This window comes from Erigeron canadensis, chromosome 4 (assembly GCF_010389155.1).
Source record: "Erigeron canadensis isolate Cc75 chromosome 4, C_canadensis_v1, whole genome shotgun sequence".
Lineage (NCBI taxonomy): Eukaryota > Viridiplantae > Streptophyta > Magnoliopsida > Asterales > Asteraceae > Erigeron > Erigeron canadensis.
Window position 1 is genome coordinate 621503 of NC_057764.1, and position 27512 is coordinate 649014.

The window sequence follows — 27512 nt, forward strand, 5'->3', positions numbered from 1 at the left end:
AAGCTACGAGATTTATTAAGATAATATTGTATTTCTAGCTTAAAAAATATATTTTTGTTAATGCAATTTAAGGAGACGTTGATAAAATAAAGGATGAAGAAAATACAAATAGTTAAGATAAAATTGTCTATTTTAAGACAAATATCTCAAAATGCAATCAACTATAACTATACATTTGGTTACATTTTCGGGGTACTTCACCCTTTAAAAAAGGTTAGGTGTAGTGTAACTCTTACTTCAAACTACAACTCTACAAGTAGTGGTAATAGTATAGTTAAAGTAACAAAAAGCATTCAAAAACTAAAATGTAACTATACACCAGTAACTTTGATATTGTGTTTCCAAATATTTTGGGATAGATGGATTGACGTACAGTATAACAATATAATATAATCTGATTCATTTTCTAAAGATTTATGGCATAAATCATTTTGTGTTGTACATGAATACAACGGTTTTTCTAGCAAGTACATTACATAGTACATGACTATAGTAACTGGTATCATTCCGTAAATTGAATATCTATCAAGTCGTTATCAACTTTATCATGATCATCATTGTTAATGTTTTCCATTTATAGGGCCAAAAGCCATAAATGAACGTAAATAAGAGTACCAACCAACAGAACCAAATAGAGCAGAGACAGAGACGTAGCTGGGTTGCCCAGACCTATCTATGTTATAGTGCCTTCGTGAAAAGCTAATGCTGCACATAGCAGAGTAGCTGTTCTAAAAAATACACAAGAACAAGACGTGATAGACCCACCACTTTCAAACAACAAAAATAAGAAGCCAGATAGACTATGCTACTAAAAAAACATATCATGGACTGTTATAATAGCGTAGTGGATCAGTAAGTCTTAACAAGTGAGAATAAGGGAGTAGAAATCAAAGGCATGCATCTCGTTAATAAGATTTTGGTTTATTCTTACCTTAGCATACTCCCCCAAAGTCGAAAAGATCTTAGAGTGAACACATCAAAACTCCTACCTCTCTCCTAAACAACCCTTCCCCGTCTATCAAAACAAGTGTTGCACTTCTAAATTTTAATGACCCAGCCACTTTTTATGTACAGGGAGATCAACCAGACATTGCCAAAAACTATAGACATGGTTTGTTGTTATGAAATCAGTATCACTGTCACTATGGTTTGTTTAGTGTTACATTGCCAGTATTGAACTCGTTACTTCTACGGTACAGTACATTCATCCACTTCCTCCGATAAGATAAACATAACCTCAAAAGGTACAGATAGAAAGAAGTTTCATATGAACGTGGGGCAGACATTAAAATTTATTATAGAAGCAACAGCTTTCACATAAAACCCATAAGTTATATCACGCAATCTCACTCGTTATCCTACATTTTATTCAACTTTTATTCAAACCAAACAGACACCATCTCCCACTCAACACATCAAGCCAACCAACTTTAGAGAATAATTATGTCTAAAAAAGCAGCTTTACTACAATTTAAGCGGAAGTAAATGGAAGCTCAGGAGGGAATAACATCGCAAGTGGACTGGAGTCTGAAGAACATGTACAAAGTCCGGTGGTTTACCAAATACACATCCCCGGTACCAGTATTAAAGAAGAACAACATTTTCACCTGTTAGGTGAGGCGTCCTAACCTTTCTAAACAACAAATTCAGCTAAAAAGTACAAGCCTCAAGCCCTAACTGGAGACTGTGAATGAACATACAAGTATACAACTGGTTCTGGACTTTCGCCCAAAGCCAACAAGCGGAAAAAAAAAGAAGCAAAAACCACATGAACCATAAAACAATTTGGTAATCTTAAAAAAGGATAATCCAGTTAATCTCGGGTAATATTAATACAATTCTAATAGTTCATGCAAGAGATTAAAAACCATGAAAGCAATGATACGATTACCTACTTGATAAAATGACATATGGTAGAAAGGTACCATGACCCCTAAAGTCTAGAACACTTACCCACGCAACCAGATCCCCATATCTCAGTATATCACTGAGTGACACATGCAACAGAATGAAAAAAAAATATGTAAAGAACGCAAATTGTGATTTTATACGCTCCAATTTGACAAGGATCACAGAAAAAGAAGTAACTCAATAACCGCAGCAAGAGGAAGACGAAGACGACGACGACATGACTGACTTTTGAGACCCATACTGAGCAACTCCTGACCAACGTCTAGTACTCACTGGAACAGTAGATAAATAAGAATTAATAAAAGCATAAGGATGACTGTGTGCTTAAATAGAGAGCCATTTATTATAAGATTATAACTAAAGCAATAGGTACGTATTGGACTAGCAGAAACTTTCGTTTTGGGTATGTAAATAACTAGCAGAAACTTCCAATTTACATTCATAGTGTCTACAAGTAGGAAAAAACAGAACATTATCAAGCAATATGACAAGTGGATTAAACATATGACAAAACGGACCTGCTCATTTTCTTCCTCTTCTTTAGGAGAAATCTCAGATTCTAATGGTTTCTCTGCACCGCAATTCTGTCTATTACATTTGGTCCTAAAAGGATAGTTTATGTTGTTACATTGGTCGCACTTCCAGCTCCCTTCGGGCATATCTGTTTTAGAAATAAATACTCGCGCATAAATTATAGACTCAAACATCATCTGAACCAAACCAGATAGACATGAACTACTTACTGGAACTCTTTGCTGGCTTTGTAGTCTGCTATTAGAACCATTACAAAAATTACAAAAGTTAGTGATGGAAGCGATAGAGCATTGTACAAAACAATGCTTAAATGTGCCAAATCAAAAATAAGACTGGTAAAAAACAGTGGCTCAAACCTGAGATCCAGGTTTAGGAGTATTGCATTTCCTCATGTTACAAACTGTTCTGAAAGAAAAATTGACATTTCCACATTTCGGGCATTCCCAGTCATTTTCTCGTGTTCCATCTATATAAGTAAATAAGAGAAGCAAATGAGGGAACAGTAAACAAAACATATCTCGTATTTATAATTTATTTACTTTGAAATATAAAAAGCAGTCAGATATTAAATACCTTTCTTTTGAGACGTCTCTTCCGGGAAAAATCCAGGCCGCGGACCCTGTTGAGTTTCAAATGTTACATGACCAAAGTCAACCAACTTAGCTACAGATGAATTAAACCTTATATCCAAAAGAGAAGGCACCGGTTGACAATCCAAGAAGGGGGATAATTTAACTTTTTCATTCATAGCAATGTATTAAATACTACCGAAACGCATACATACCATGGCAGCCTGCCCCAAGGGCAATCGTAAACCAAATTGTTCCATCAGCTGAGGTAAACCATACAACCCACCTGCACAAAATGTAAAGCCAGAAACAGTAAGATGTAGATAAAACACTTCATCAATAAAGGACTTGACTGTATTGATGGATGTCAATGCTAATAATCATGGAATGAATATGATTTTGTAAGAAAAAAAATTGACCTGTTAATCCTTTAAAATGTGTCGTTACGACCATACATTTCAGAAAATAGATTATTCAAGTACAGAAGTTTTGCATAAAGTAAACAACTGAAAAAATTTAGATCGTCTACAACACATGGGTTAAATGTTTTTACCCATACAGCTTTTAAACAACCAAAAGTAACCAGTAATAATACATAATAGGGATGTTGAGATAGAAAGCAGATATTGTATTCTATTACACAGAATATAAACAGAGCATCCCATGATAATTAGAAAATGCGAGTTTCTACACACCACGACTATGTGAAGATATCAAGATAAAAGAAAATCAGAGATACAACAACTTTAGGCACATACCAGTTCCTATCATGGGACCACCAGAATAAGGGAGAGTGTTAGCAAATTGCAGAGGTCGATAGAGGTTCCCTCCAGGCAGGCGGCTGTTGTAGTTGTAGTGATAAGCGGAACCACTCGATAATGGAGCATCATAAGGAGGCACAGAAGTTCCATTGAACAAATTAGGAGTATAAGGTGGTGCACCCACATACATTGAAGAGGGTGCCCCGGAGCCTGCATAAGGGGAAGAAGAAGAGTATCCCTGGTGGGTTGGCGTTTGCCTCGGAGCAGATTTCTGCAGTAAGAACGTTTGGTTGGAGAAGTTTAATAAATAATATGACCATATCGAGAAATCACCATCAGTAACAGAATTCATCATGACTAGATAGTTTAAGACAATCATATTCATCACATGACTGAAACTTAGTGCAATTTACAGCAATTTTATACTCAAATGTAAATAATTCAAGCAAAGTTTAAGACTTTAATTCTCCAAATCCCAGTGACAAAAAAAAATAATCACTAGTGGCATCTAAAAGCAGCGTGGTTTGGATAAAAGGTATGCGAAGGCGATTTAGGTAGAAAATGGAAGCAGCCTCTCTTAACTACGTAGAGGTAAGGTCTGTCTACATCTTAACCTCCCCATACATTGTAAAACAAACATATTGTGCAACTTACTGAATTATGATCAGCCGGTCTAGGCTGCGTACAGTTACGCATATTGCAAGTCGTCCTAAACGAAAAATTAACATTTGCACAGCTGGGACATGTCCAGTCATCTTCCCTACGACCACCTGACATCATAAACGACTCAATAAATGCCACAGCTTTTACTTCTATATACTCTACTATATATATACTTATTAAGCAATGTACATACCATCGGTCCGAGCACGTTTCACAGCAGACGAGTTTCTGTTATCGATCTAAGAAGTATTAACAAACATTAACCTTATTTTTAAATATAGATTAATAAATAAAGAAACCCTAATTTTCTATACAAGATGAATTATGTATTATAGAATTGATACAGATCAAATGAGTGTATAAGAATTGAAATAATGAAAATTAGCAGAAAAAGAAAACCTAGTGATGGAGATATAGAATCAGATGTATAATACAAAAAGTAATATATAATTAAATTGAGATGTGATTGAATTACCTGAGACATGATTGAATGATTTGATTTGATGACGGCGTGAGGACTAGCAGAGGCCAAAAACAGAAAGAAAAAAGTGTTCGATAAATTGATTGATAAAGTGATAAAAACCAAGGAAGGGTTTGGGCCGGCTTGGTTTATCTTTTGGAATCTAATTAATAGAAAGCCCGTCACCCACTCTAAACCTGGACCATTTGTTTTCTACTGTCTATATCTTTCCCATAATCCTATACTCTCTTCAATATTTATTTACTATTTCAAGGGCGCATTTATTTTACGAAGAATCGGGTAGAATTGGAATCATATTCCACTCCGTTTGCTTGTTTGGTTACTAAAATAAAAAGGAATTCAATTCATATGGTATGTAACATTTTATTCCTTTATATGAATATGATTATATGTCTGGGGTGTGATAGATTTTAATTCCATCAAAATTTAAATTTGACAAAGCCCATATTATCCTTACAAATATCATCCTTTTAATCTCTTTTAACCGCTCCAACTTCCCGTTAACCTTCGGCTAACCGGTAACTAACTTCCGACCAACCTTTCTTTGCTGCCACCACCACCATACATAACCACTGTTGTCGAAATAAACAGCCATGTGATTCCAACTAAAAAACTTTTACTTTTAGAGACTACAAAGACGAATAATTCAATCCTTATTGCTTGTAGGCTTGAGGACCTTTTTTAGAAAAAGTTTTTCTACCTTATGGAATAATTCAATCCTTATTACTTCTCTTATACACCGTCAAAAATGATAATGGGTACCATAACCAGTAAAAAACAATATCGGGTCTTAGTTTATCAATTACATATTGCATCAATATTTGTTTTTAAAAATAACACATGCTATTAATGACTTTGTAAAATTTATTATTAGGTTGGAAGTGTTAATAGTTGTGTGAAACAAGTGAACCAACCTATTATGTATCAAAATGGATGAACCAAGATAACTGGTTAATAGCTGAAAGCGAAATTCTTAATACTTTTAGCTATTTTCCCTCAAATTCAACACCTTTTTCCCAATCTAATAAAAAGCCAAAATTGAATATCTCAAAATCAAAATCACGCTTAAAGGGTCGAACAACCAAAGACAAATAAAAAACTTAATCTTTGAACCTTTAGTTTTCTTCAATGTTTTGATTTTTAAATTTTACCACAGTTTCACGCCTTTACACGCACGTCTCTCGTTTTGTTGTCAATGTTGATTTGTGTGGGGTTTTGTCTGTTTGCAAAGAAGGGGAAAGTGGGAAAATCATTAGGATGCGAAGCATATTAATTGTAATTAGGTATGAGCTATCTTTTTTCAAAATCTGATTTCGTCCCAGTATCAAATTTCAATTGAAACTCTTAAATACTGAAAACATCGGAAACTATTATTGGTACTCACACAAGGGACCGGAATCCGTACTATTTTTTGTGATTTTTGAGATTGGTAGCATTTATACCGGAACCAAAACATACCAGTCCAATCCTCATCTTTAATCGTAACTAGAAGCTTCATGGAAAATGTTTGCTTTATTATTATTTATTTTTTTGAAAAGAGAAATGTGGGGAGATGTGTATTCAACAAACTTACAAACCACTCGTGTGGTTTTTGACATTGTAAACTAAATTTTAGTCTATGTAATTTAACTGGTGCAATGCAAAATCAATGACTTCAAAGCCAATACTTATTAACTTATTGTTACGGAGGTACAAATAAAAGGATATTTGTGGGATTTTAAAGAATATGAATAATTATAATTGACTTATTTTAGTGGAATTCAATATTTATGACGGTTTTCGGTTTTTTAATTTGGTTCGACCAGTGGACCGGTAAAGGAAACCAGTTTGCCACAAAATAGCAAAAACTAAGCAATAACTCAATGTCCATACACCCTCAAGAAGCTAGATAAACAAGTTATTGGTATGCATAAACTAAATCTCACATAAGATCGTGATTCGTGACTGCTAAGATCAGTGAGTGACACAAGCTCTAGACGTACATCAAAAACACTTACTGAAAATACAAGGAAAATAGTACAAAAACCATAATGGATACTAAGATGATCGTTGGTGATTCATGCTTGAAGCCATATGAGCCCATTGTAGACGGAGATGACGTGGTTCCTCCTCCTATTGTTGGAGTAACGGTATTTGTAACATTGTTGAAGATCGCAGCATCAGGTGAATTTGGTGGCAATTTCAAAAGTTCTGCAATAAAAATATACAATAACTAACAATTTATCGATCTATCAACCACTGCTTAACCTTAAAAATTAGCTGACATGACAAATGTGTTACAAAATTACAAATGATGGAATGTAACCTAATTAAGGCATGGTACATGGTAAAGTATTTTTGTCATAAATGTATGTATATGTCAATATTGAATTTCATATATGCATCTGGTATTATAGTATAAACAAAATTAAATGAAAAAACGACATTTAAGAAAATCGTCAACATTTCACAGCTCACCATTAAGTCAATTGCGACCCATTTATTAACTATATCTAGGTTGGGCACACATTATTATCCTATTACAATCCTACCAAAACATAATAATAGATATATTAACCGACTTGTCCATGTAAAAACAAAAGCCAACGGTTTTTATCTCTTGCAAGGCTAGAGTTTTTTTTCTATGTTACATATAACATACAAGTAGCATTGTTCTCTATACTGTCGTGATAGGGGTAAAGTTGTCTACATCAAAACCTCTCATAGTCCCATATAATACTGTCATGGTATATTAAGACTCAAAATCCGTAAAAAATGACATTGAATGTTCACTATATATTATCTAGAGCTAAACATGCCAAGCTAAACCTAATGGAAACAATCACATGCACCGAAACAATAATAAAAAATGACATATCAGCGCTAGATCGAAAAAAACACATCAACACCACTCTTTACTCAAAATCGTCATTTTTATATCTACAATTTAAGAAAACTACATAAGGCACACAAAACACGACATTGCGTCAATAAGAATCCTATCCGATTTTGTTTGAAAAGTCAAAATATCTAAAATTTTGGATGTCTGAATTCTGATTCAGATAGTAATTTTTGTAAATTTTAGGTATTTCGGATATCCGAAAGTATCTAAAAAGACTACTTTTTTATTAGTAAATTTTCATTATTCCTCTTTAATATTTAAATATATCCGAAAAGTTTATTTTCAATAACTGAAATATCTGAAAATATCTTTGATATTTCTTTTTTATTACCGTACTGATTAGATCTATAAGCATACACCAAAAAGAAGTTATATGAAAATGACGTATAAATAAGTACTTTACTAGCTAAATTAATGATCGACCACTTTATATCCATTTATAAACTTTTGTGATCATACTAGCCAACTATTTTATGAACGTTAATATTATTCGTAGCAAAGGGAAATTATTAATCCTTTTATAAAGATATAATATTTAATTTTTAATATTATTTCAAATTTAAATATGTAAATTAAAATCGATAATATTTAATTAAACATATCAAAATGAAATATGATCAGCTATTCTAGCCTCTTTTAAATTTGTTTTATTAAACAAATAACTTAATTAATTACTTTGGTGATATATAATTTATGAATTCAAATTGATTGATTTTCTTTTGCTGGATTTTAATTTAACCAGTTAATTATAATTTATGATGATTAATACATTTTAATACTCGTAATATATATAAATGTTGATTGATGATAGATAGTGACGTACTTGGACAATCACTGATGCTTGCATTAGCAATCTTACAAGCAGAAGGCAACTGAAGAAGCCTACTTTCTTGTATATTCATTTTCTGCAGGGCAGGATTTGTTCCGTTATGTATCTGTTGTATCAAAAAACACAAACATGCCGGGTTACTTTCTTTCATGTCCGTCACCGACTCACAACATTTTTGTTGCGGCTTATCCTCTTTGCCCGACGCAAACGCGACACACGTCATCACCTCCGGCAGCTTCTCGGAGCATTGTTGCGCCAACGTCGACTGTGCCATACCGCTTGTTCCCATCAAACATACAACAATACTGCTTACCACCGTCACAACTACTAAACGATACTTTGTTGTTGCTATCGCCATATATATTTTTATTATTAATTTTGTTAATAATTAATATAATTAACTTAAGGTACGTACGTACGTAGTACTAGTACACTCTTTTAATTAGTATATATATATATATGGTGATGTATGGAATGGAATGTGGATTTATATGTAACGTACTGTGTGAACGTATATAAATAGATATCGAGGTCGGGGAATGGGATCGATATTGGTATATGGGAAATTAAAATGATTTATTTAATTTATCAGGCGGGGTATTAATGAAAGGTGGTTGGGAGTTAAATATGTGTGATGAAAATTATGACAATAGCTGCAAAATTAGAGGTGTAGTTGTCGACTTGTGTTTAATGATTTTTGTTAGTGTGAAAATACGTACTCCCGAGGAACATGCAACTGTTGACAAATAAAAAAAAAACTAACGGATATAAAAAAAACCACCAAATTACGTGCATTGGTTTTCATCCATTCCATTCCAATTTATTTATTTATTTACTTGTTACTTGTTATACGGATTACGGAGTAATATATACAAAGTTGTCGATTTTTTATTTACTAGCCTAGCTGCCTTGGTTATCTAGGTTAATTTGGTAGCATTTGTAGTTATGGTCTTTGTTAAATGAGTTAAGTATCTGGAAATGTAAGTAATATTTACATTTTTTCTATTGTGTGAATGTAACTTTTATTTGGTTCATTATATGCAACTAACCCGCTAAATTTGAACGATTAATGTAAAAATTTAAGGTTGACCAATCAAAAACTTCTACGTGCTAGCTAATATGGTGTGCCACGTATGCACTTTTACATTAATCGTTAAATTTGGCGGGTTGATTACATACAATGAAGCAAATGAAAGTTACATTCACACAATAGGAAAAATGTAAAAGTTACTTACATCCCAATATACTAAACCCTTGTTAAATTGGTTGACTAATGATTTGATATTTGTCGGGTTTTTTTTTTTTAAAGGCTAATTTTATATATGTTAACTCTTACGAGTCACGACCGAGTCATGATTTATAATTATTGTAGTATGATATTGTGATTATATATAAGATATATTATATTTATCGGTACATTATTTTGTATATAATCTAGGTCTTTTTGATCTTTTTATTGCAAATTTGAAGATAAATTATAAGTTTGTGACTCAAATTATTGAATATGCAATATTTTGATTAATCTATATTATATTTTGTAGTTTTTAAAAATCTCCTAACTCTTATAAGTCGAGTCACGAGTCAAAAATAATGTTTTCGAGTCGAGTCAAAAATTATGAATTTACGACTATAACTAGTTTATTGATAAAGCTCCAATACATACACCAATACCTATATACAACACCAAAGAAACAATACTCCAATATTAATATTTTGTTGGTTAGTTTACACTTTACACTACTTGTGTTAAAAACCGTTTAGTTTCGTCAAACGATCAATTGATTAAAACAATAATATGTATGTAACATCCTAGTGTTTTAAGGTAATAGAAAATTAACCCTTTTCGTAGTTTTGACATTAAATTAATTTTCTAGTATTTTGTTTTGAGTTAAGGGGTTAATTTAGTTGGAACTTTAGTGGCCAGCGGGTATTTTACCCACAAAATACAAAGTGGGACGTGGCTAGCAGGGAGAAAAGCCAGCCACTATGTTGATGATTCATGTTTTCCCACTCAAACTCTTTTCTCTTCTAACTACTTTCCCTTCTCAAAATCCTTAAAACCCATGCAATTGAAGCTTCAAAACCAAAAGTAAAGAATTGTAATCCTGAAGCAATAACAATAATCATCTCCAATTGATTTAGAAATTGAAGTTTGGGGTTTACTTGGAGGTGGTGGTGACCGAAATTTTAAGGAAGAAAAAGGGGAAGAATTTCAATTTGAAAACCCTAATTCTTCGTCTCTAATTCTTGAGGTATTGTTTTCATAACCCTAGTTTTATTTGTTATTGAAATTTAGGGTTCTTAACATTAAAATTTGGGGGTTTTTGTTAATTGAGAATTTCAAGAACCCTAATATTTTGAATTGAGAATTTGTTAGTTTGATTTAAAGAGCTATTGATAATGGAAAATCCCTCATAATAAGAAATTCATAGTTAGTGGTGTTTGGCTAGAAATCATGAAATAAAGTTCTATCATGAAGATTTAGAGTTTGTTGGAAAGTGTTTAGTAGCCAAACACCATAATCTTAGAGTTGTTGGATGCAATTAGATGTTTGAAAGTGGTTGAGTCATGGAACTCATAGATGATATGTGATTATTCTTGTATAGGTGTTGAAGAATAAATTGTTGAACTTGTAGCCTTATTGTGTCAAGTAGCCAAGTTTGAGGTGAGTGTATATGCATATAATCATATTCTTGTTACTAGAGGTCATAGGTGGGTAAATTCCTATGACCCATTTGATAGTTGTTTGTTAGAACTAGTAGGTGGATAAATTCCTACTAGTCAATTTGTTTGGAAGAGCTAGTAGGTGGGTAAATTCCTACTAGCCAAATTATCCATGGCCATGTTGAAAATGAATGTATGTTGTTTGAAATGTATGAAAAGGCTAGTTTGCTAGGCTTATATGGTGCTTGATGCACAAAGTTGAAATGACATGATTATGATTATATGTGTATGCATTCACTAAGCGTTGCTTATGTTTTAGATGTTTAACTCTTTTATAGGAGTTGGTAGTAGCAAAGGTAAAGAAACAATCGAGTGAAGTTAGAATTGGAAACTCTTGCCATTTGGAAGGTTGGCATTTTGGATAATTTGGGTAGATGATCCCTTTGGTACCCATTGGCTTATGATACATGTTATTTGGTCAAATTATTTTGGATGAACTTTTGAAAAGTTGTAGTTGCTTTAGAAACGTTAGTAATGGTAGAATTTGTAACTAACTTGACAATTACCCAAGTAGGGTTATCGACCCGCTTATAGAATTTTGTAGTCATAAGTCTTGTAAAAAGGAATGATTTCATGTATGGGTGATTTATATGCTTTAAAGGTCATGTTTTGGTATTTGGAGATGTTGAAGTTGAAATGGTGTTTTAGGTTTAACAAAAAGAGTCAAGTGCAGGGAAAACCTGATTTTTTTGTACAAAAGTCTGTTGTAGGTAGCTCCACTGCGCCGCAGTGGGAGCTTGTCTTAGCTCACTGCGCCGCAGTGGGCTTTTGGGTAATTGTTACCGAGGAAAACCACTACGCCACAGTGGGTGTGTGGTGCCTCACTGCGCCGCAGTGAGCCTTCTTTCATTTTCTGCCGAAGTTTTCCACTGCGCCGCAATGGAGGTGTTTTGCCTCACTGCACCGTAGTGGGCACATAAAAAAAAATTATACGATTTTGTTTAAAAAGGTTTGGGTTCTTACAATGTACATGCCCTTTGCAAGGGTAGGGTAGGAGGTCCGTTTAGGACCATTCATTTTGTTAAAGGGAGTCAAATTTTTGCGACTACTATAAAGTCCATTGAGTCAACTCAATAAGAACTCGTTCATCAACCAAAAAACAATTTTTTATTTGATGCTGCCGAAAGTTATTTTATTCTTGACTTTCTTGTACTTGGATTAAGTGGCTTAAAAGCCTATTTTAACGATGTAACAATTCTTTTGGTTTTTGGTATCCTAGTTTTTTTTTTAACATTCAACTTTTTATTAATCATAAGAAAAATAACAAGAAGCTAGTGTTGCAAGGAGAGTGGTCAGGAAACAAAAAGCAAAGCAACAAAGGGAATGATCAAAAATTGAAACTACTTTATATTGACCGGTCTATTCTATGTTTTGAGTACATGTATGTTAACCATTGGAAGCTTAGTGTCTTGAACTCTTTGAAAGCACATCGCAGGGAAGGAATTTTAATTGAGAAGATGTCGTTTCCAGACTTCCAAGTGACCCAGCAGAAAGTGAGAACTGTGAGATTGGGCTTACTTCAGGACGAGTGCAAGCATCATTGTGTGTGTACAATAGCATCCTGATCTCAGTTGGTTTGGTTACGGATAGCTTGCACTAGGACAGTAGCATAGTTGGTATTTTAGTATAAATCTTTTCAACCGAGTATCTTATTAATAATAATAAAAAAAAACTTTAATAAAAGTTGACTCGTTCATGGCTAGGGATATTAATGGATTTCTAATGTGGGTCAAACATTCACATTCATATCTATTTAAACTTAAATTTCTCCTTTTATACACATTAAATTGAAATAGATAATGCATATCAACAACAATACTCAATCTAGTTAGAGGTAAAAGTATGGGATGATGTGTGCATTGTTGTAGACTCGTAAATCTTGAATGGAACCAAAACTTGATTTTTAAATCGTGACTCAAATCGTAAGAGTTATGATATTTTATAATATAATATAGATGCGTATATATATATATATATATATATGGGGATATATTCCCTACACCATCATGTAGGTAACTCTCTATATAATTCCTTTTAAAAAATAAAAATAATATCACCTTAAATTAATTTACTTCCATACTCCACTAATTTTTCGTATAATTTGCTACAATTTAAAGAAAAAAATACTCCCTTAAACATGTGTTTGACTTTTTTATTATTATTATTATTATGAATCAATTTATTTAAATATTAGGTGTTATAGGAATCATAGTGGTTATACCACTAACTAAAAGAAAAGAAACTATACATGAAATTGACATCCAAATTTGGCCAGTACCTGCAATTTCAACTCTGAGCCAGATTTCATAACCAATGGCACAAAAACACCACCTCTTTGCATTGCAACATTGCATCAATCATACTCCACAAATTCAAATATAAAAGATGTGTCACATATATACTTATTTTACTAAGCTAAATGAAAAAATAAATTGGCAAACATCAAAGTACGATAAGTTCTAAAAACATAATTATTATCATCAAGAAGAAAAATGGTGCATTTATGCATTTGCCAAGTCCCATGTCACTTGAACGATGTCATATTTTTTGCGCCTCATCCATCTAAGAAAACCAAAACAAATGTAAATAAGACATATAAAGATTTCAGAATGAACTGAAGATTAAGATGTAACAACCCTCAAATTTCGATTAGGATAATTTACTTAGACTTATCTGAGTCTTTATCCCTAGAGATTTATTAAGAGAATTGACCTTTTAGACATTCAAGGCACAGTGATAGTTGCCCTCTCGTTCAATAAAACACCGTAGATGACTAGCTATCTTAGAAATGCCATAAACAATAACTATAATCATTCAATACAATCCCAAAGTATAAATTAGTTCTAATCAAACTTGGCGAAATGTCAATGAACCAAAAATCTTATTTCGAGAAGTTGGGATTATACAAATAAGAATGCAAGGTTCATAAGCTGTGATAACAACCGAAGATACTAATAAATGTCCAACAATTTAAACACCAAGCTAATTAAAGTTCAAACGGACATAAAAATATAATAACCCTCTCTAAATAATAAATTTAAACTATTATGCACATAAAAGTGAGCTTGAATAATAGTAAGTAAATATATATGTCTATTGTAAATACAAGTTTATAAATAATGAGTTAAGCTATAAAAATTAAAGGCACAACAAATATATACATACATACATACACGGGCATACACATACATGCACATAATTAGCTTTGAAAGCACCAATATCAACTAACAAGTCAAGGATTACATGCATGTACCTACACTAAATAAACCTACATTACATACAAATATACATACACTTATATTATACCCCAAAAGTTCAAAATCCCCTCCCATTTTACCCTAACCAAACCGGCCCCCATTCCCAAACACCCCTCACCCAATCAAAATTCACCTATCTTTTTATTCCCCAAGAAAAAGCAAGACCAAACATGCACTCAACCCTTACACACCCATAACTCCTTACACTTCCAACACACACCCATTTCTCTCTCATTCTCTCTCAAAATTCTGCATCCCTCTCCTTCTTCCTCTTCATTTTCGGCCCGAAGAAAGCAAGAAAACAAAAACATAAATCATATCTAAACAATAATAATAATAAGGATTTAAAAGGGGTTAAGCAAGGATTAATTCAAGATAGATTTAAGGGTTATTTTAAGCTTGGATTAAGGTTCATTTGGGGCTTAGAAGACCACGAATTTTCTGCCTAAAACCACTCTCAAATCCGAGTTCATCAAGGGTATAAATCTTCATCTCTTAGTTTAATCTATCTTGTTCTTGTATATATTCAAGGATTCTTATCAAAAGTTCATGTTTTCTTTCAAATAAACACTTGATGAGGGCAAAGTTGATAGGGTCTTTCTTCCCATACTCATGCATGTTGAATCTATGAAGAAAAATCCAAGGATTCAACTAGTTTAAGACCCAAAGGTGTTGTCATAAATTAAATAGATTTTAAAGTGATTTCTCCTTTTAAATATGGTCATACTTTTATATATTTTGATGAATATATTTCTGGAGTTTTTCATAAAAATATGTTTTTAAGTTGTTGAATTGAAGATGGATAAAGATTTGTTGTTAAAATGATGAGATGATTACATGCATGCTTAAATTTGCACTAGTTTAAATTGGTTTTGATATGGGACTTGAGATGGATCTTTTAAGGATGATTGATGAACTTGAAATTGATTGAAATCTGTATATTTGATGTTAAGAGATACAAAATAAAGTAATAATCTTGTTAGTGGAATCTAGAGGTTAAAGCAAGCAACCAAAACCATTGGTGGGATGCATTAACCAATAAACATTCTGACAGAATTGGTCTTCTGTCTTGTAACGATTAAACTGAACATGTGAGGGCATTTTCAAGAAAAACTATCAAAATAAAAGTTGTAAAAAAATGAGTTAAGATTAACCTCCAACTGGAATTACTCAAAAATACTGAACCAAACGAAAGATATGATTTTTCTACTAAAACTGGTCAAAACTGTAATTTTGTATGAATATTTTATAAACTTTAACAATTTTTATCTCCTAATCCATAAAGTTCCAGGAGGTCATACTTGGTGGAAAGTAATTTCAATGTGTTTTGAACTGAAAATAAAATCATGGGATTTTTCTAACAATCAGAACATCAAGAACTTTTATAAAACTTCTGATGTCGCAAGCAGTGCCCATTCGGGACAGTTTGTGTTTGGATAATTTTTACGGACACCAAACATCATCTAAAAATTCACCAAAAATTCACAAAAATACTAGATACATGTAAGTCACTGTGTAAAAATCATGAAGGTCCAAATAATTCGTCTTGACCCCAAAATAGTAGCTATCATTTCTTAAAAATAAAGTATAAAACAGAAAATTTGTAAGTAATCTTATAAATGGCATAATGGGCTAGGTAATGAACTAAGAATCATAATGGGCTAACCTGACCCAAATAATGAACCCATAAGGAACACAAATCAGTAGGCCCACTTGGCCCAATAAGCCTTATAGCCCAATAACCACTATGACCCATTAAACACCTAACACAAATCACCGGAATCGACAAAAGACTTATTTCTTTTACTAGACTTTCTGACTAAAACCTACGAACTCACCAACCTTTGTGTTGACACGTTTTAGTATACTTTTCAGGTACTCAGGCTAATCAGGGATAAAGACTGTTATGCTAGGCTTGGACTTCGGAGTTTAGTACTCTTTTATTTATTGTCAGACTTTAAGGCTACATGCCTTGGATTTTTTCTTTATGGACCTGGTTGTAATAAGCTATTTTAGCACTGTTATGACTTTGAACTCATGTTTTTGGGGAATATATTTATTATATTCTATTTCATTTAGCAGTATCTATGTAATTCCATGTCGTGCTGTACTTTATATGTCACCTCATGTTTCCGCCAACGGTGGGGTGTTACAATAGGATGATCACTATGAAAAGTCGTCTTTGAATTTGATGTTCGGTGATCTTCGTCTTCTTCAGCACCTCTTCATGAACGAACTGCTTTATCATATTGTATCACAAATTCATTTAGCATAGTTTTAGAGTTCACATAACCATCAAAAAATGAATTTATGCTTTCACTTCTACCACTTGTCTTCATTCCAGCAAAAAATGTATCTTTTAAATATGCTTTAATCCAATAATTACGTAATGCATACATTTTGCCCAACCAACTACCGTCTTCTATGTTATACGTCTCTTTAAAACTAATTTTTTAAAAAATAAAAATAATATCACTTGTAACCATTAGTTTTTTAAAGCCCTCTTTAAAACTAAAAAAATTAATTTTAGGGCTTTAAATATATATACTAAAAAATATATTTACTAAAAAATAACATCCTTATAGCTTATAACTTGTTATAAGCTAATGGTTATAACTTGTAACCATTATTTTTTAAATATATTTACTAAAAAATATATTTACTAAATTAGTTTTAAAACTAAAAAATTAATTTTAGGGGTTTAAATATATTTACTAAAAAATAACATCCTTATAGCTTATAACTTGTAACCATTAGTTTAATAAATTATTGTTAAGAAAAAAGCAATTTTAAATAATTATATTATGAAAAAAGGTTTTATTAATAACAACATATAAATTCATTGTTAACATGGATAAATAATTTACTAAATTAATAACAATGAGTTGTCTCAAATGTTAAACTAAATATTTTAAATATATATATATATATATATATTTATTTATATATATATATGGATAAACAATTATATTTTTTAATCATAAAATTTAAAGAGTAAATTCTGATATAAAAAATATTTTTTTTTCTTACACGCCTTAGTTTTTTTTTCTTTTTTCCAATGAAAAATATAAAGTAGTAGGAATGTAGGATAATATGGATAGACGGTGGCAGCCTTGAGAATACAAACATCTCGGTCGAGCCAAGAAAAAAATACCCCCAAGTTCTACTGAATTCTAATATATAAACACCTTTTTTATATATACAAATGATAAATAGCGTTATAACAATTAAAATGCATAATAAAATCATAATTTTAGAATTACATACCATAATGGTTACTTTTTTATGTAGGCCCGGGCCCGACCCGTTAAAACCCGGACCCGAACCGACCCGCCCGTGGGGTCAACGGGCTGGTTCTCGGTTCCACTTTTCTTGCACTTTCGGTTCCTGGGTCAAGCCGGTTCGGTCCGGGTCGGGCCGGTTCTAAACCCGTGCTCATCCCTAAACCCTTTACTTGAAACTTTACGACTCGTTATCATATTTCGAAATCAATTAGCCGACCATTCAAAATGGACAAAACACATGACAACATTTCAAAGAGCTTTTAATCTCAATCAAACCAAATCAAGTATACTCAACCAAATGGGTCATTTACCTAAGTTGCCAAACAACCAAAACACCATTTGACATCAAATTATATTTAACTTTACAATCAAGACTCATAAGTTTGCAATCATGAAAGGACTAGACTCGATAACCGAAAATATAAATTTTTTTTTTTAATAACCCACTGCGCCGCAGTGGAAAGCCTCGGCAAGAACAGGAACGAAGCCCCACTGCGCCGCAGTGGGCTTGACACACCCCAACTGCGCCGCAGTGGGAGACCTGACCTGCAACCCTAACACCATTTTGACAACCAAACCAACTTAAAACCTTCATGTGACGCAATGAGCTTCACATACTACATTCCGAAAGTTTCTAACAACATCATAAATATATTTCCAACACAATTACATCACAACTGGATTCAAAACCCATGAGCGCCATCAAACGGGTCATTTACCTATTTTGACACCATTTTCGCCCGACATTCAAAATTACAATTTTTCAAAAGCTTTACACCTGAACTTTTGCAGAATTACAACCAAAACATCACCATAAAACCAAAATGTATCAAGAGCCAAAGGAGGGTGACAACTAGGCATCAACACCAAATATCGTCATTCATCCAAGAATGACCTAAATACCTTCAAAACTTCCAAAAGTTACTTCAAGCTCTAATTCAACTTTCTTCAAATCAACAACACTAGTTCCTCCTTCCTGAACTACCTATAAAAGTGTAAACAACTAAAATATAAGCAAAGTATAAGGAGTTTCACATGTAACCTATGGCATCGTCATGTCACATTTACATATTCACCTTGCACACAAACAATACATGTATGGATCCATATAAGCTAAACAATCATAACAATCATATCTATCGGGATTCTTAGGCCCCGAAGGTTCTTAGGCCTCATATCACATCAACTATCGGGATTCTTAGGCCCCGGAGGTTCTTAGGCCTCATAAACAATGCCCCACACGGGCTTCATGCCAAATCAATTACCATGCTTGGAACATTCACATCTCATGGTAATTGACCCAACGTAAACATAAGGGTATGCAAATATACTCACCTCCTCCGCAACAAAGATAATAACGCTAAATGAACAAGCACAAGCAATCTTCAACCTATGATCATATCGTACAAATGCATAAGCTTACATTCACAACTATGACTAGCTCAACCTAGTCATACTCAATCACTAGCCTTCCTAGACCCAAAACCCAACCCATTTGTCATTGAGTTTCATTTTCTTTAACAAACACACTAGGTAGTTCAACCTACCATTTTCATCAATAATTCCATAACTAGTCAAAATTCATCTTTTCTCAAGAACTAAAATTTATCACATGCACTCGTTATTTTCATAAACAACATATCATATAACTCAATGACAACTAGGTTAACTAAGGAATTGGGGAAAAATTAATCATAATTCAATTTCTAGCAAAACCCCCAATTTGGCTCATCCATGAACCCTAATTTCAAAAGAATGAGGAAACTAACTTTAGGGGAAATCAAAACCTCAACAATAGAAGATAATAGATTAGGGTTTTCAAGCCACAATTTTTTCCCCTTTTTCCTTCAAATTTCGACCACCACCACCAACCTACAAACCCTAGCTTTTGAATTCTTGAATAAAGATTACTTGATGGTGATGATTAAAGACTTTGCTCTTGGATGAGTTATTCTTTGATTTTGAAAGAATAAAAGAAGGAATGCATGAAGGGAAGAAGAAATTAAGAGTGGAAGTATGATTCACACTCAAAAGAAAATGTCTGGCACTTCCTATGGGTGCCACGACCCACTTCCCAAATTGGTGGGTATTTACCCGCTATCCGCTAAAGTTCCAACTAAATTAACCCCATATCCAGAAATAAAATACTAGGAAATTAATTTAATGTCAAAACTATAAAAAGAGGTTAATTTCTTTTACCTTAAAATATTTGGGGTGTTACAAATCAAACATGAACAACATTTCAACTCAAAGACATGGGATATCATGAGCCAAGAGTTCAAAGGGGGCAACTACGGATTCTAACCACAAACTATTTTACCGCAAAATGATATCATTTCTAAAGCAACTTTAGTCTTTAAGCACTCATCTTTGCTTCACTTCCGGGACAACCTTAGGTATTATCTCAATTCAACAAGAGGTTTTTAGGCCTCATCTCAATTCAACTATGGGATTCTTAGGTCCCAACCTCAAATTAGGACCTAACGCCGAATCGATTACCACACACGGAATCCACCATCATATGGTAATCGACCCAACGTACATATAATCGTATGCAAGAGTACTCACCTCCTACGCGACAACCAAATCCATGATGACTGCAAGAACAAAAATTACAAGCTTTCAATTGAGCAAATCAAATTAAAAACACATATAAGGCCATCCATCATAATCAAGGTTATCTAGCCATAGCCAAACACAAATAAGTCGCTATCAACTCATAACCCATTTTCATTCTCATCTGGTTCTTCAATTGTTTTTTTTTAAATCTCACTTTACTTTCAAAAGAACATGGCCATAACTCATTTTAATACAAAAATCACCATTTCACTATCTTATCACTATGGCTAAGCAGCACTTTGCTCAAAATCAATTTTTCTATCTTTTTATAATCACTCCTATATGGTCATACTACAATAACATTTAAAATATTCATTTTCTTGCTTTAGCCATAAAAACTACCAAAAACACTTTTTTATCAAAACATTCATGCAATGTTACAACAATATAAAATTTTACAAATAGAAATGAAAAATCCATAACAAAATCATCCTATCACTCAAAGTTCCCAATTTCATCAAAGTTGAAGAACCTTAACTTGAAACTAACCCAAATAACTCAATTCACCAAAACTTCAAAATTTATTTGATTGTATGAACCATAATTTTCTAAGATAATTAAATTTAAGCTATAAGAATCCATACCTTTAGGTAATGAGAGTTAAGGTTAAGAACTTGAATCACACTTTTCTTCCACTTTTTCATGTTTGTCAACACACACAAATCCCCAAATATTCCTTATTATTATTTGAAGAATTCTTTGATTATGAAGACGAATCACACTAAATTTTAAACCCCAAAGTTAACTGATATGAAAATGGAAGAAAGATTATTATTATTATTGTCACTAATTGAATTTTTGATTGAGATTATTATTCTTATTATTCACTTGAAGAATTTGTTTGATTAAATTGAAGGCTGAGAAACAATGAAATGGAATTGGAGATAGGAAGAATGAGGATCGTGAAAGAAAGAAAGAAGATAGATGAGTCACAAAGGAAATATGGCTGACACATTCTCTATGTGCCACGTCCCTTAACAAAATACGAGTAATTGGGTATTATGCCCGCTATCCACTAAAGTTACAAAATAATTAGATCTATAAAAATTGTAGTCAATTGCATATTCGATTCTCCTATCTATACTCCTTTATAAAGATTATGCACCTCCCTCAAAATATAAATAGTTACTCATATGTCACATACAAAATTACTAAATTGCCCCTTAATAAAAACCCACTATGAAAAGAGTTTTATAAATTATCAATTTTGCTCTTAATGAATTAATTTACACCATAAACCCTTATTTTAATACTTAACACTTTAAGCCTTTATCTTCTAAAAATTTCCACCTACATCACTTGACACTACCACCACCACCAATAGTACCATCACCGACACCACTAGACCGTCTTTTCCACCACCGCCACCGCAATGCGTGGGTACCATGCTCGTACTATAATAAGAATAGTCCCTATGTTGAAAGTTACACGGGGGAAAATGTCTAAAATACCCTTAATGATATATTACACTATCAGTTCTTAATCTTTTAAAATATCTCAATTAACTTTTTATATTAAAGACTTTTACATCAATTATCTATATCACTCGCCGCCTCTACCACCAATAGTCACCGCCACGAATACCGCCGCATAGTGCGGATACCGTGCTAGTATTTATAAGATAATTATTGGAAAATTTTCAAAATTTATGTTTTTTTAAAATTACGCGTTAGCCAGAAATCGGGTTTATATCCGTATCTTCTAGCCTCCCCTGTGGATGAAAAAAAAAAGGAAATGAGCATATGGAAGGAAGAGGAAGGGAGGGGTATTTGGGTCAATTGAGAGTATATTTGTTGATAAACCTTGGTTTTCTCCACCCTCTCCCCTCCCTTCCTCCCTCTATCCATCATTCTCTTTCTGGCTTATAATCCATCAGCACTCCCCCTCCATTTGTATATATAGTAAAGTAATTATAAGGAATGGCGTGGTGGTGGCGTGGAGTGGCATCCCGGACAACAGTAGTCAATAATATGATGATGCTAACGACGATGGAACCATGGCGAGTGTCCCCCGCTCGCACCTCCTTTTTCTTCTTTTCTCTTCCCCCAATTCAATCATCCAACTTCTTATTTACAACATCAACATCAACTAATATTAAACGCCCATCTATTATCACTACTACTAATTGCACTAATAATATTCAAAATAATAATAATGAAGAAGAAACGGAGGTAGCAGCCAATGAGGGTGACGACCAAGAACCTCCCCAAGAAGCTGTTCTCAAGGTTATCTCAGGTAGTAATTTTTATTTATTTCTTTTTTCTGATAATTGTTTAAAGTTATTATTACTGTTAGCTTAGCCAATCCGATGGAAATTAGATAATATTTATTAAGCAGCTGACTAGGGAGTAGTATTGTAAGTTGTCAAACCTCACGCGGACATGGAAAACATATGTATCAAGTATAATGCTGCTCTGCTAATTATATATATATAATAATAATAATTGCTTTTTTGAGTTAGTCGTTTAGCAGTATATAGAATGTGAGGTACCATTAGGCAGATATTGGTACTCGTACCGTAATTCACTTCTGACCCCGATAGCCTCCCACCTGCCAATCATCATTATGACCCACCGGCCTTTGTTTTGAAGCATGAGTGTTACTTTGTTGGGTGATTTGGCGTTGCTGCTAAGCACCACCGGATCCATTATATACACCATTGAGATTCAAGAGTCTGAATCTGTCAATACAACAGGATTCACTTTTCTGCTTCATTGTTTTTTGTAATGGACTAAAACCAGAGTTGTTGGATTCTGGCTGTTTTTTGTTATAAATGGGATTACCGGAGCCTAAGCTTATAGAGTTCACTATTTAGATGACCTTCCTTATGACAATAATGGGCACGGTAAATTTGTTTTCCTGAATCTACCTCTCCTAGCCTCCATGGTTTCCTAATCATTGCACACGCTTTCGTAACAACTTGGAAAGGTTTCATGAGCAGAATCTGACCTCCGATGCTAGTTATAATTCACCAATGCCCATTAGCGACCGCATCACTTTCTTTCTTCATTCCCTTTCATCACTAGTTCTGTCTGCTTTGCAACTTCCTTTTAATTTCTTGTTATACACTCCGACGGAGCTTTACATCTCACCTCCCCCATAACACCTGCCACTGGTGGTATTGGGTATTATAGTCGTTGGTTTACCCTTCAACTGAGCAATTTGTTTGCTTAGAAAGTTCCTCCCAGAATGCTACTCCAAGGTGTTTAAAATTATTTACTTATACACAAGTACCGAAATTTAATCGCATTTAATCATACATCCAAACACCTTATACCCTGCTACGCTTGCCACATGCCTAAATTTGAGATTGTTTCATTTTGTATCAATGTTATTTTGGAACAAAGTTTTCATGCATAGTGTGTTTTAACTGGTAAGTCTGATGGTGGAATGATAGCAAGTGAATGAGTACATTGCAAATGCTAATTGTTGTAAAGTTGCTAAGACTAACTATTGGAATCTGATTCAGAAGTTTCAAAGACCAAAGGTAGAGTTGGGCAAACCACAAACATGGTTATTGGAGGTACAGTAACTGATGATTCAACAGACGAATGGCTTACTCTTGACCAGAAGGTATATGTTACTTCTTCTTACTTCCTGAATACGTTGGCATGTTTTTTCTTTTTCCTTTTGGAAAGTGTCGTGTATGACTTTTGCTCAACTAATCTACTAGTGCCAAGGTGTAAACTTTGGACCTCCAATTCCTCAATATAATAAGCAATATGGATAACCACCTCGACAATCCCTTGGTGGTTGACAGTTATATATCTCAATAGTGAGCATATGCAGCAACTAATGAAAACATAACCTGTGTAAAAAGTTATAATATTTATAATTAGAAGAAATATAACACAGTTTCTACTCATTTGATGGTATAAACCTATATAATTGTTTTGGTAGTTATTCAAACCTCTGCAGCATTGGTGCATTACACCATAAATAGCTGATTTGAATTGCCTACATGGTTGTCACTAAGTATTGTTAATGTATATCTATCTATATGTGCTACATGTGTTTATTACTTCTTTTTTTCCCAAACAGGTAAACACTTATCCAACAGTAAGAGGGTTTACCGCAATTGGAACCGGAGGTGATGATTTTGTGCAAGCCATGGTAGTTGCTGTCGAGTCAGTCATTCAACATCCGATTCCACAGGTACATTTTTGTTTTGCATCCTGAAAATAGACGGTATATCATTGGCTCATTGCCTATACTGATTTTGTAACGGCTTTTCGTATACCACAAGATAACATAGCTAATACATTATTTAAACGAGGATAGCAGTGATTATCTTGGATAAATCAGAATATGTTTTATTCTAAATCTGTAAACCTAATGATGGAGCTGGCCAGTTTGAACTCCAATCTTACCTGTTCAAATATTTCCTAACTTCATGCCGAGTTATTCACGAGAATATTGATTAAGGCATATCTATGCTAGCAAAAATACCCAAATGCCTTCCACATTGACTTTCAGTACTCTAGTAGACTTTCCAAAGTAATGTTTTATATTTTTTGTTTACTGTTCTGATTTATCTACATCTTTATTGACCAACGTAAATTTAATTGGTTACAATGAGTTGTAACTGGATTCAAGTTCACTTGATTTAGGCAAGATGTGTTTGTACTTGACTGGACCCTTATGATATGCAACAGGCCCAGGTGAAGCAGAAAATGTCATCTGGTGGGAAGTATGTCTCTGTAAACATTGGACCCATTCAAGTCGTTTCTAGTGAGCAGGTATTTCTTTATCTAATCGTTGAACATCACAATCTGAAAACAGTTCTTTAGAAATTCAATAAAATCTTCAAAATCTGTCAAGAATTTGGTGCTTTATTAGTAATCAAATTGATACGATTACAAACTTGGAAAATGGTAATAGTTGCTGGGAGTAAGCCAAACTTAGTACTGACTACCTTATGATTATGGAACGTTGTCAACTATCAACCTAATACCCAAACCTCCTTTTCACATCTATTTTTAAAGTTATATGTGGGAACTGAAGAACTCCACCTACTCTTGTAATTGCTTTCTAAAAGGAAAACGGTTGTAATTTTTATCAACACGACTGAAAATTTTTTTGGATCCGTGTGTACTCGAGAAAAGAGAAGGAGATTGATGTATTTTGGATTGAGGTGATGATTGACTGGTATTGCAACCAAGATCTGTTAAAATAAAGAAAATGAATCTTTATGTTTCTGATCAATTATTACATTAGTGATTAGCCAAGGCTATACTTCATCTCAAAATTGAAATTGTACCTCCTTTGATTGTTGATTTTTACTACGTATATTTCATCTTGATGACTACATAACGATGCCCATGCTTTCCAGGTTCAAGCTGTGTACAATGCTATGAGGAGAGATGATCGGATGAAATATTTTTTGTAGCGCGCATATCTTCAGTACATGTATGTGTTAAAAATTCATAATCTCGTATTCTCGTTATGTTTTCTCTCTTTTCTAGACTATTGTTTGTTTTGTTTTATTATGTCACCTTTGAAATGCCGTTCTAAAAAAAAAAAAGTCACCATTGAACACGTAATACTAAACATCATTTTTTTGTTTTTTTCACTAGAGATAGAGATCTTATTAGAATATCTTCCAGAATTAGTTTTGTCACTAAACATCGTCAAGTCACTCGTAATGGTTGCATCTTTGTTTTGGATGATCAAATACACAGTTACTTCTTGTAATTGCCTAGAGGTGGCAGAGGATGTAGGGCTAGTTGGTTTGGTGACATGTCAAAATGGGCCAGGTTGGGTGAACCCAAAAGGCCAAAATATACTCATCTTTTATTATTTAGGATTTCATACATATTGTGATAAGTATGATTAGGAAAGCTGAATTACAGAGTATTATAATAATGATCTATCTATGTAAATAAAACAATTTACGAGGTTTTGTGCATTTTTAAATATATTTTGGGAGACTTCGATCCTATTTGAGGGTTTCCACTCTAGGTAATCCAAAATTTTACTCATCTGTCCCTTTTGAGATGATGGACAATGCAAGTCAACCCATTTATCTATACATGGGTTAAATTTTCACCACTCATTCCTTTGTGACTTGAAGATCACATTTACAGTTAACAATTTACATAAGTGGATAATATTGTGTGCCTGTGTTAAAACGGTCTATTTAAAAATGTCAAATTGGGAGTTTGATTTTAGAATCACCCAATTTATCGCAGTGTGGATTGCGGGATGTAGGATTTGTGCTGACCTCCTTGTGACTTATGAGACTGCTTCTGCAGGGAAGTCTATACTTTGACTTGCTTTGTAATCACATTATGCATCAGTTGAAGGTGTGTTTTGGGAATCAGCAAGAACCATCCTTTAGGGGGATCTGCAATTTATCAGGCGGATTGAGCGGATATGGTTCAGCTAAACACTTGATGACCGTGCAAAGGCGTTTTAGTTATTACCTTGTTTATCAGCTTTTCTTATTGCTATTGTGATTAGATGATGTTGTTTACTTTAGATCCCTTGTGTTCACTTTTGACATTCATTTTATCATTATTCCTTCTGTGCAAAGCAGAGGTTAATTTCAAGCAGTTGCATGAGACAAGGTAAAATATTATATTGACAATTATATACAGATGGAAATATTCTTGGTTACAGTTTCTCAATTCTATCAAAACTTAGCATAGAGTTGACTGCCATACGCCCACATCCAAAAATCACATTTCATACTCAACACCTGCTAACAAATTAAACCGCATTCATAAATCAGCTTGAAATCAGTTTTGGCTTGTTTTGTACTCACGTTTTGCATCAGTTATTGAACGTTGTTTTGTGGATCAAAAAGTAAGCGTTTGTTATGGCCGCCCGAGATCTGCAATCTATCACAACTGAGCAGCAGATAGACTGGATGTTGTTCAGCTAATACTTGATTGTGTAAGGGCTTTTTAGTCATCGATCACCTTGTTTTGTCGATCATTGCTGTTCTGATCAGATGATGATAATGTTTACTAATTGAGATCCCTTGTGTTAACTTTT

General features: G+C 33.4%; 3 protein-coding genes and 1 long non-coding RNA gene across 6 annotated transcripts; 1 reads left to right on the plus strand and 3 right to left on the minus strand.

Moving 5' to 3' along the window:
* Nucleotides 1–1789: 1789 nt before the first annotated feature.
* Nucleotides 1790–5022, minus strand: LOC122598516 (ranBP2-type zinc finger protein At1g67325-like). Its single transcript, XM_043771108.1, has 10 exons — nt 4914–5022; nt 4632–4677; nt 4430–4545; nt 3773–4046; nt 3230–3300; nt 3019–3064; nt 2802–2911; nt 2655–2682; nt 2430–2572; nt 1790–2183 (listed from the first exon to the last, which is right to left on the minus strand). The coding sequence occupies exons 1-10, from the start codon at nt 4920–4922 to the stop codon at nt 2181–2183; spliced, it is 846 nt and encodes a 281-aa protein (XP_043627043.1). The 5' UTR covers nt 4923–5022; the 3' UTR covers nt 1790–2180.
* A 1782-nt stretch (nt 5023–6804) lies between these two features.
* Nucleotides 6805–9083, minus strand: LOC122596268 (non-specific lipid transfer protein GPI-anchored 1). The gene is made up of 2 exons (XM_043768819.1): nt 8624–9083; nt 6805–7109 (listed from the first exon to the last, which is right to left on the minus strand). Exons 1-2 carry the CDS (start codon nt 8985–8987, stop codon nt 6913–6915), a joined length of 561 nt encoding a protein of 186 aa, XP_043624754.1. The 5' UTR covers nt 8988–9083; the 3' UTR covers nt 6805–6912.
* Nucleotides 9084–18859: 9776 nt separating this feature from the next.
* Nucleotides 18860–21335, minus strand: LOC122594881. Its single transcript, XR_006323134.1, has 3 exons — nt 21098–21335; nt 20463–20491; nt 18860–18879 (listed from the first exon to the last, which is right to left on the minus strand). It is a non-coding gene; the product is annotated as an uncharacterized LOC122594881 (long non-coding RNA).
* Nucleotides 21336–22238: 903 nt separating this feature from the next.
* Nucleotides 22239–27064, plus strand: LOC122595586. Of its 3 annotated transcripts, none has more exons than XM_043767972.1 (6): nt 22239–22748; nt 23983–24086; nt 24555–24668; nt 25169–25252; nt 25846–25922; nt 26705–27064. In XM_043767972.1, exons 1-5 carry the CDS (start codon nt 22433–22435, stop codon nt 25900–25902), a joined length of 675 nt encoding a protein of 224 aa, XP_043623907.1. In that variant the 5' UTR covers nt 22239–22432; the 3' UTR covers nt 25903–25922; nt 26705–27064. The 3 variants fall into 3 exon arrangements, with proteins under 3 accessions (XP_043623907.1, XP_043623908.1, XP_043623909.1); XM_043767973.1 differs by having other exon boundaries at nt 26768–27064; XM_043767974.1 differs by having other exon boundaries at nt 23986–24086.
* The last annotated feature ends 448 nt before the right edge of the window (nt 27065–27512 follow it).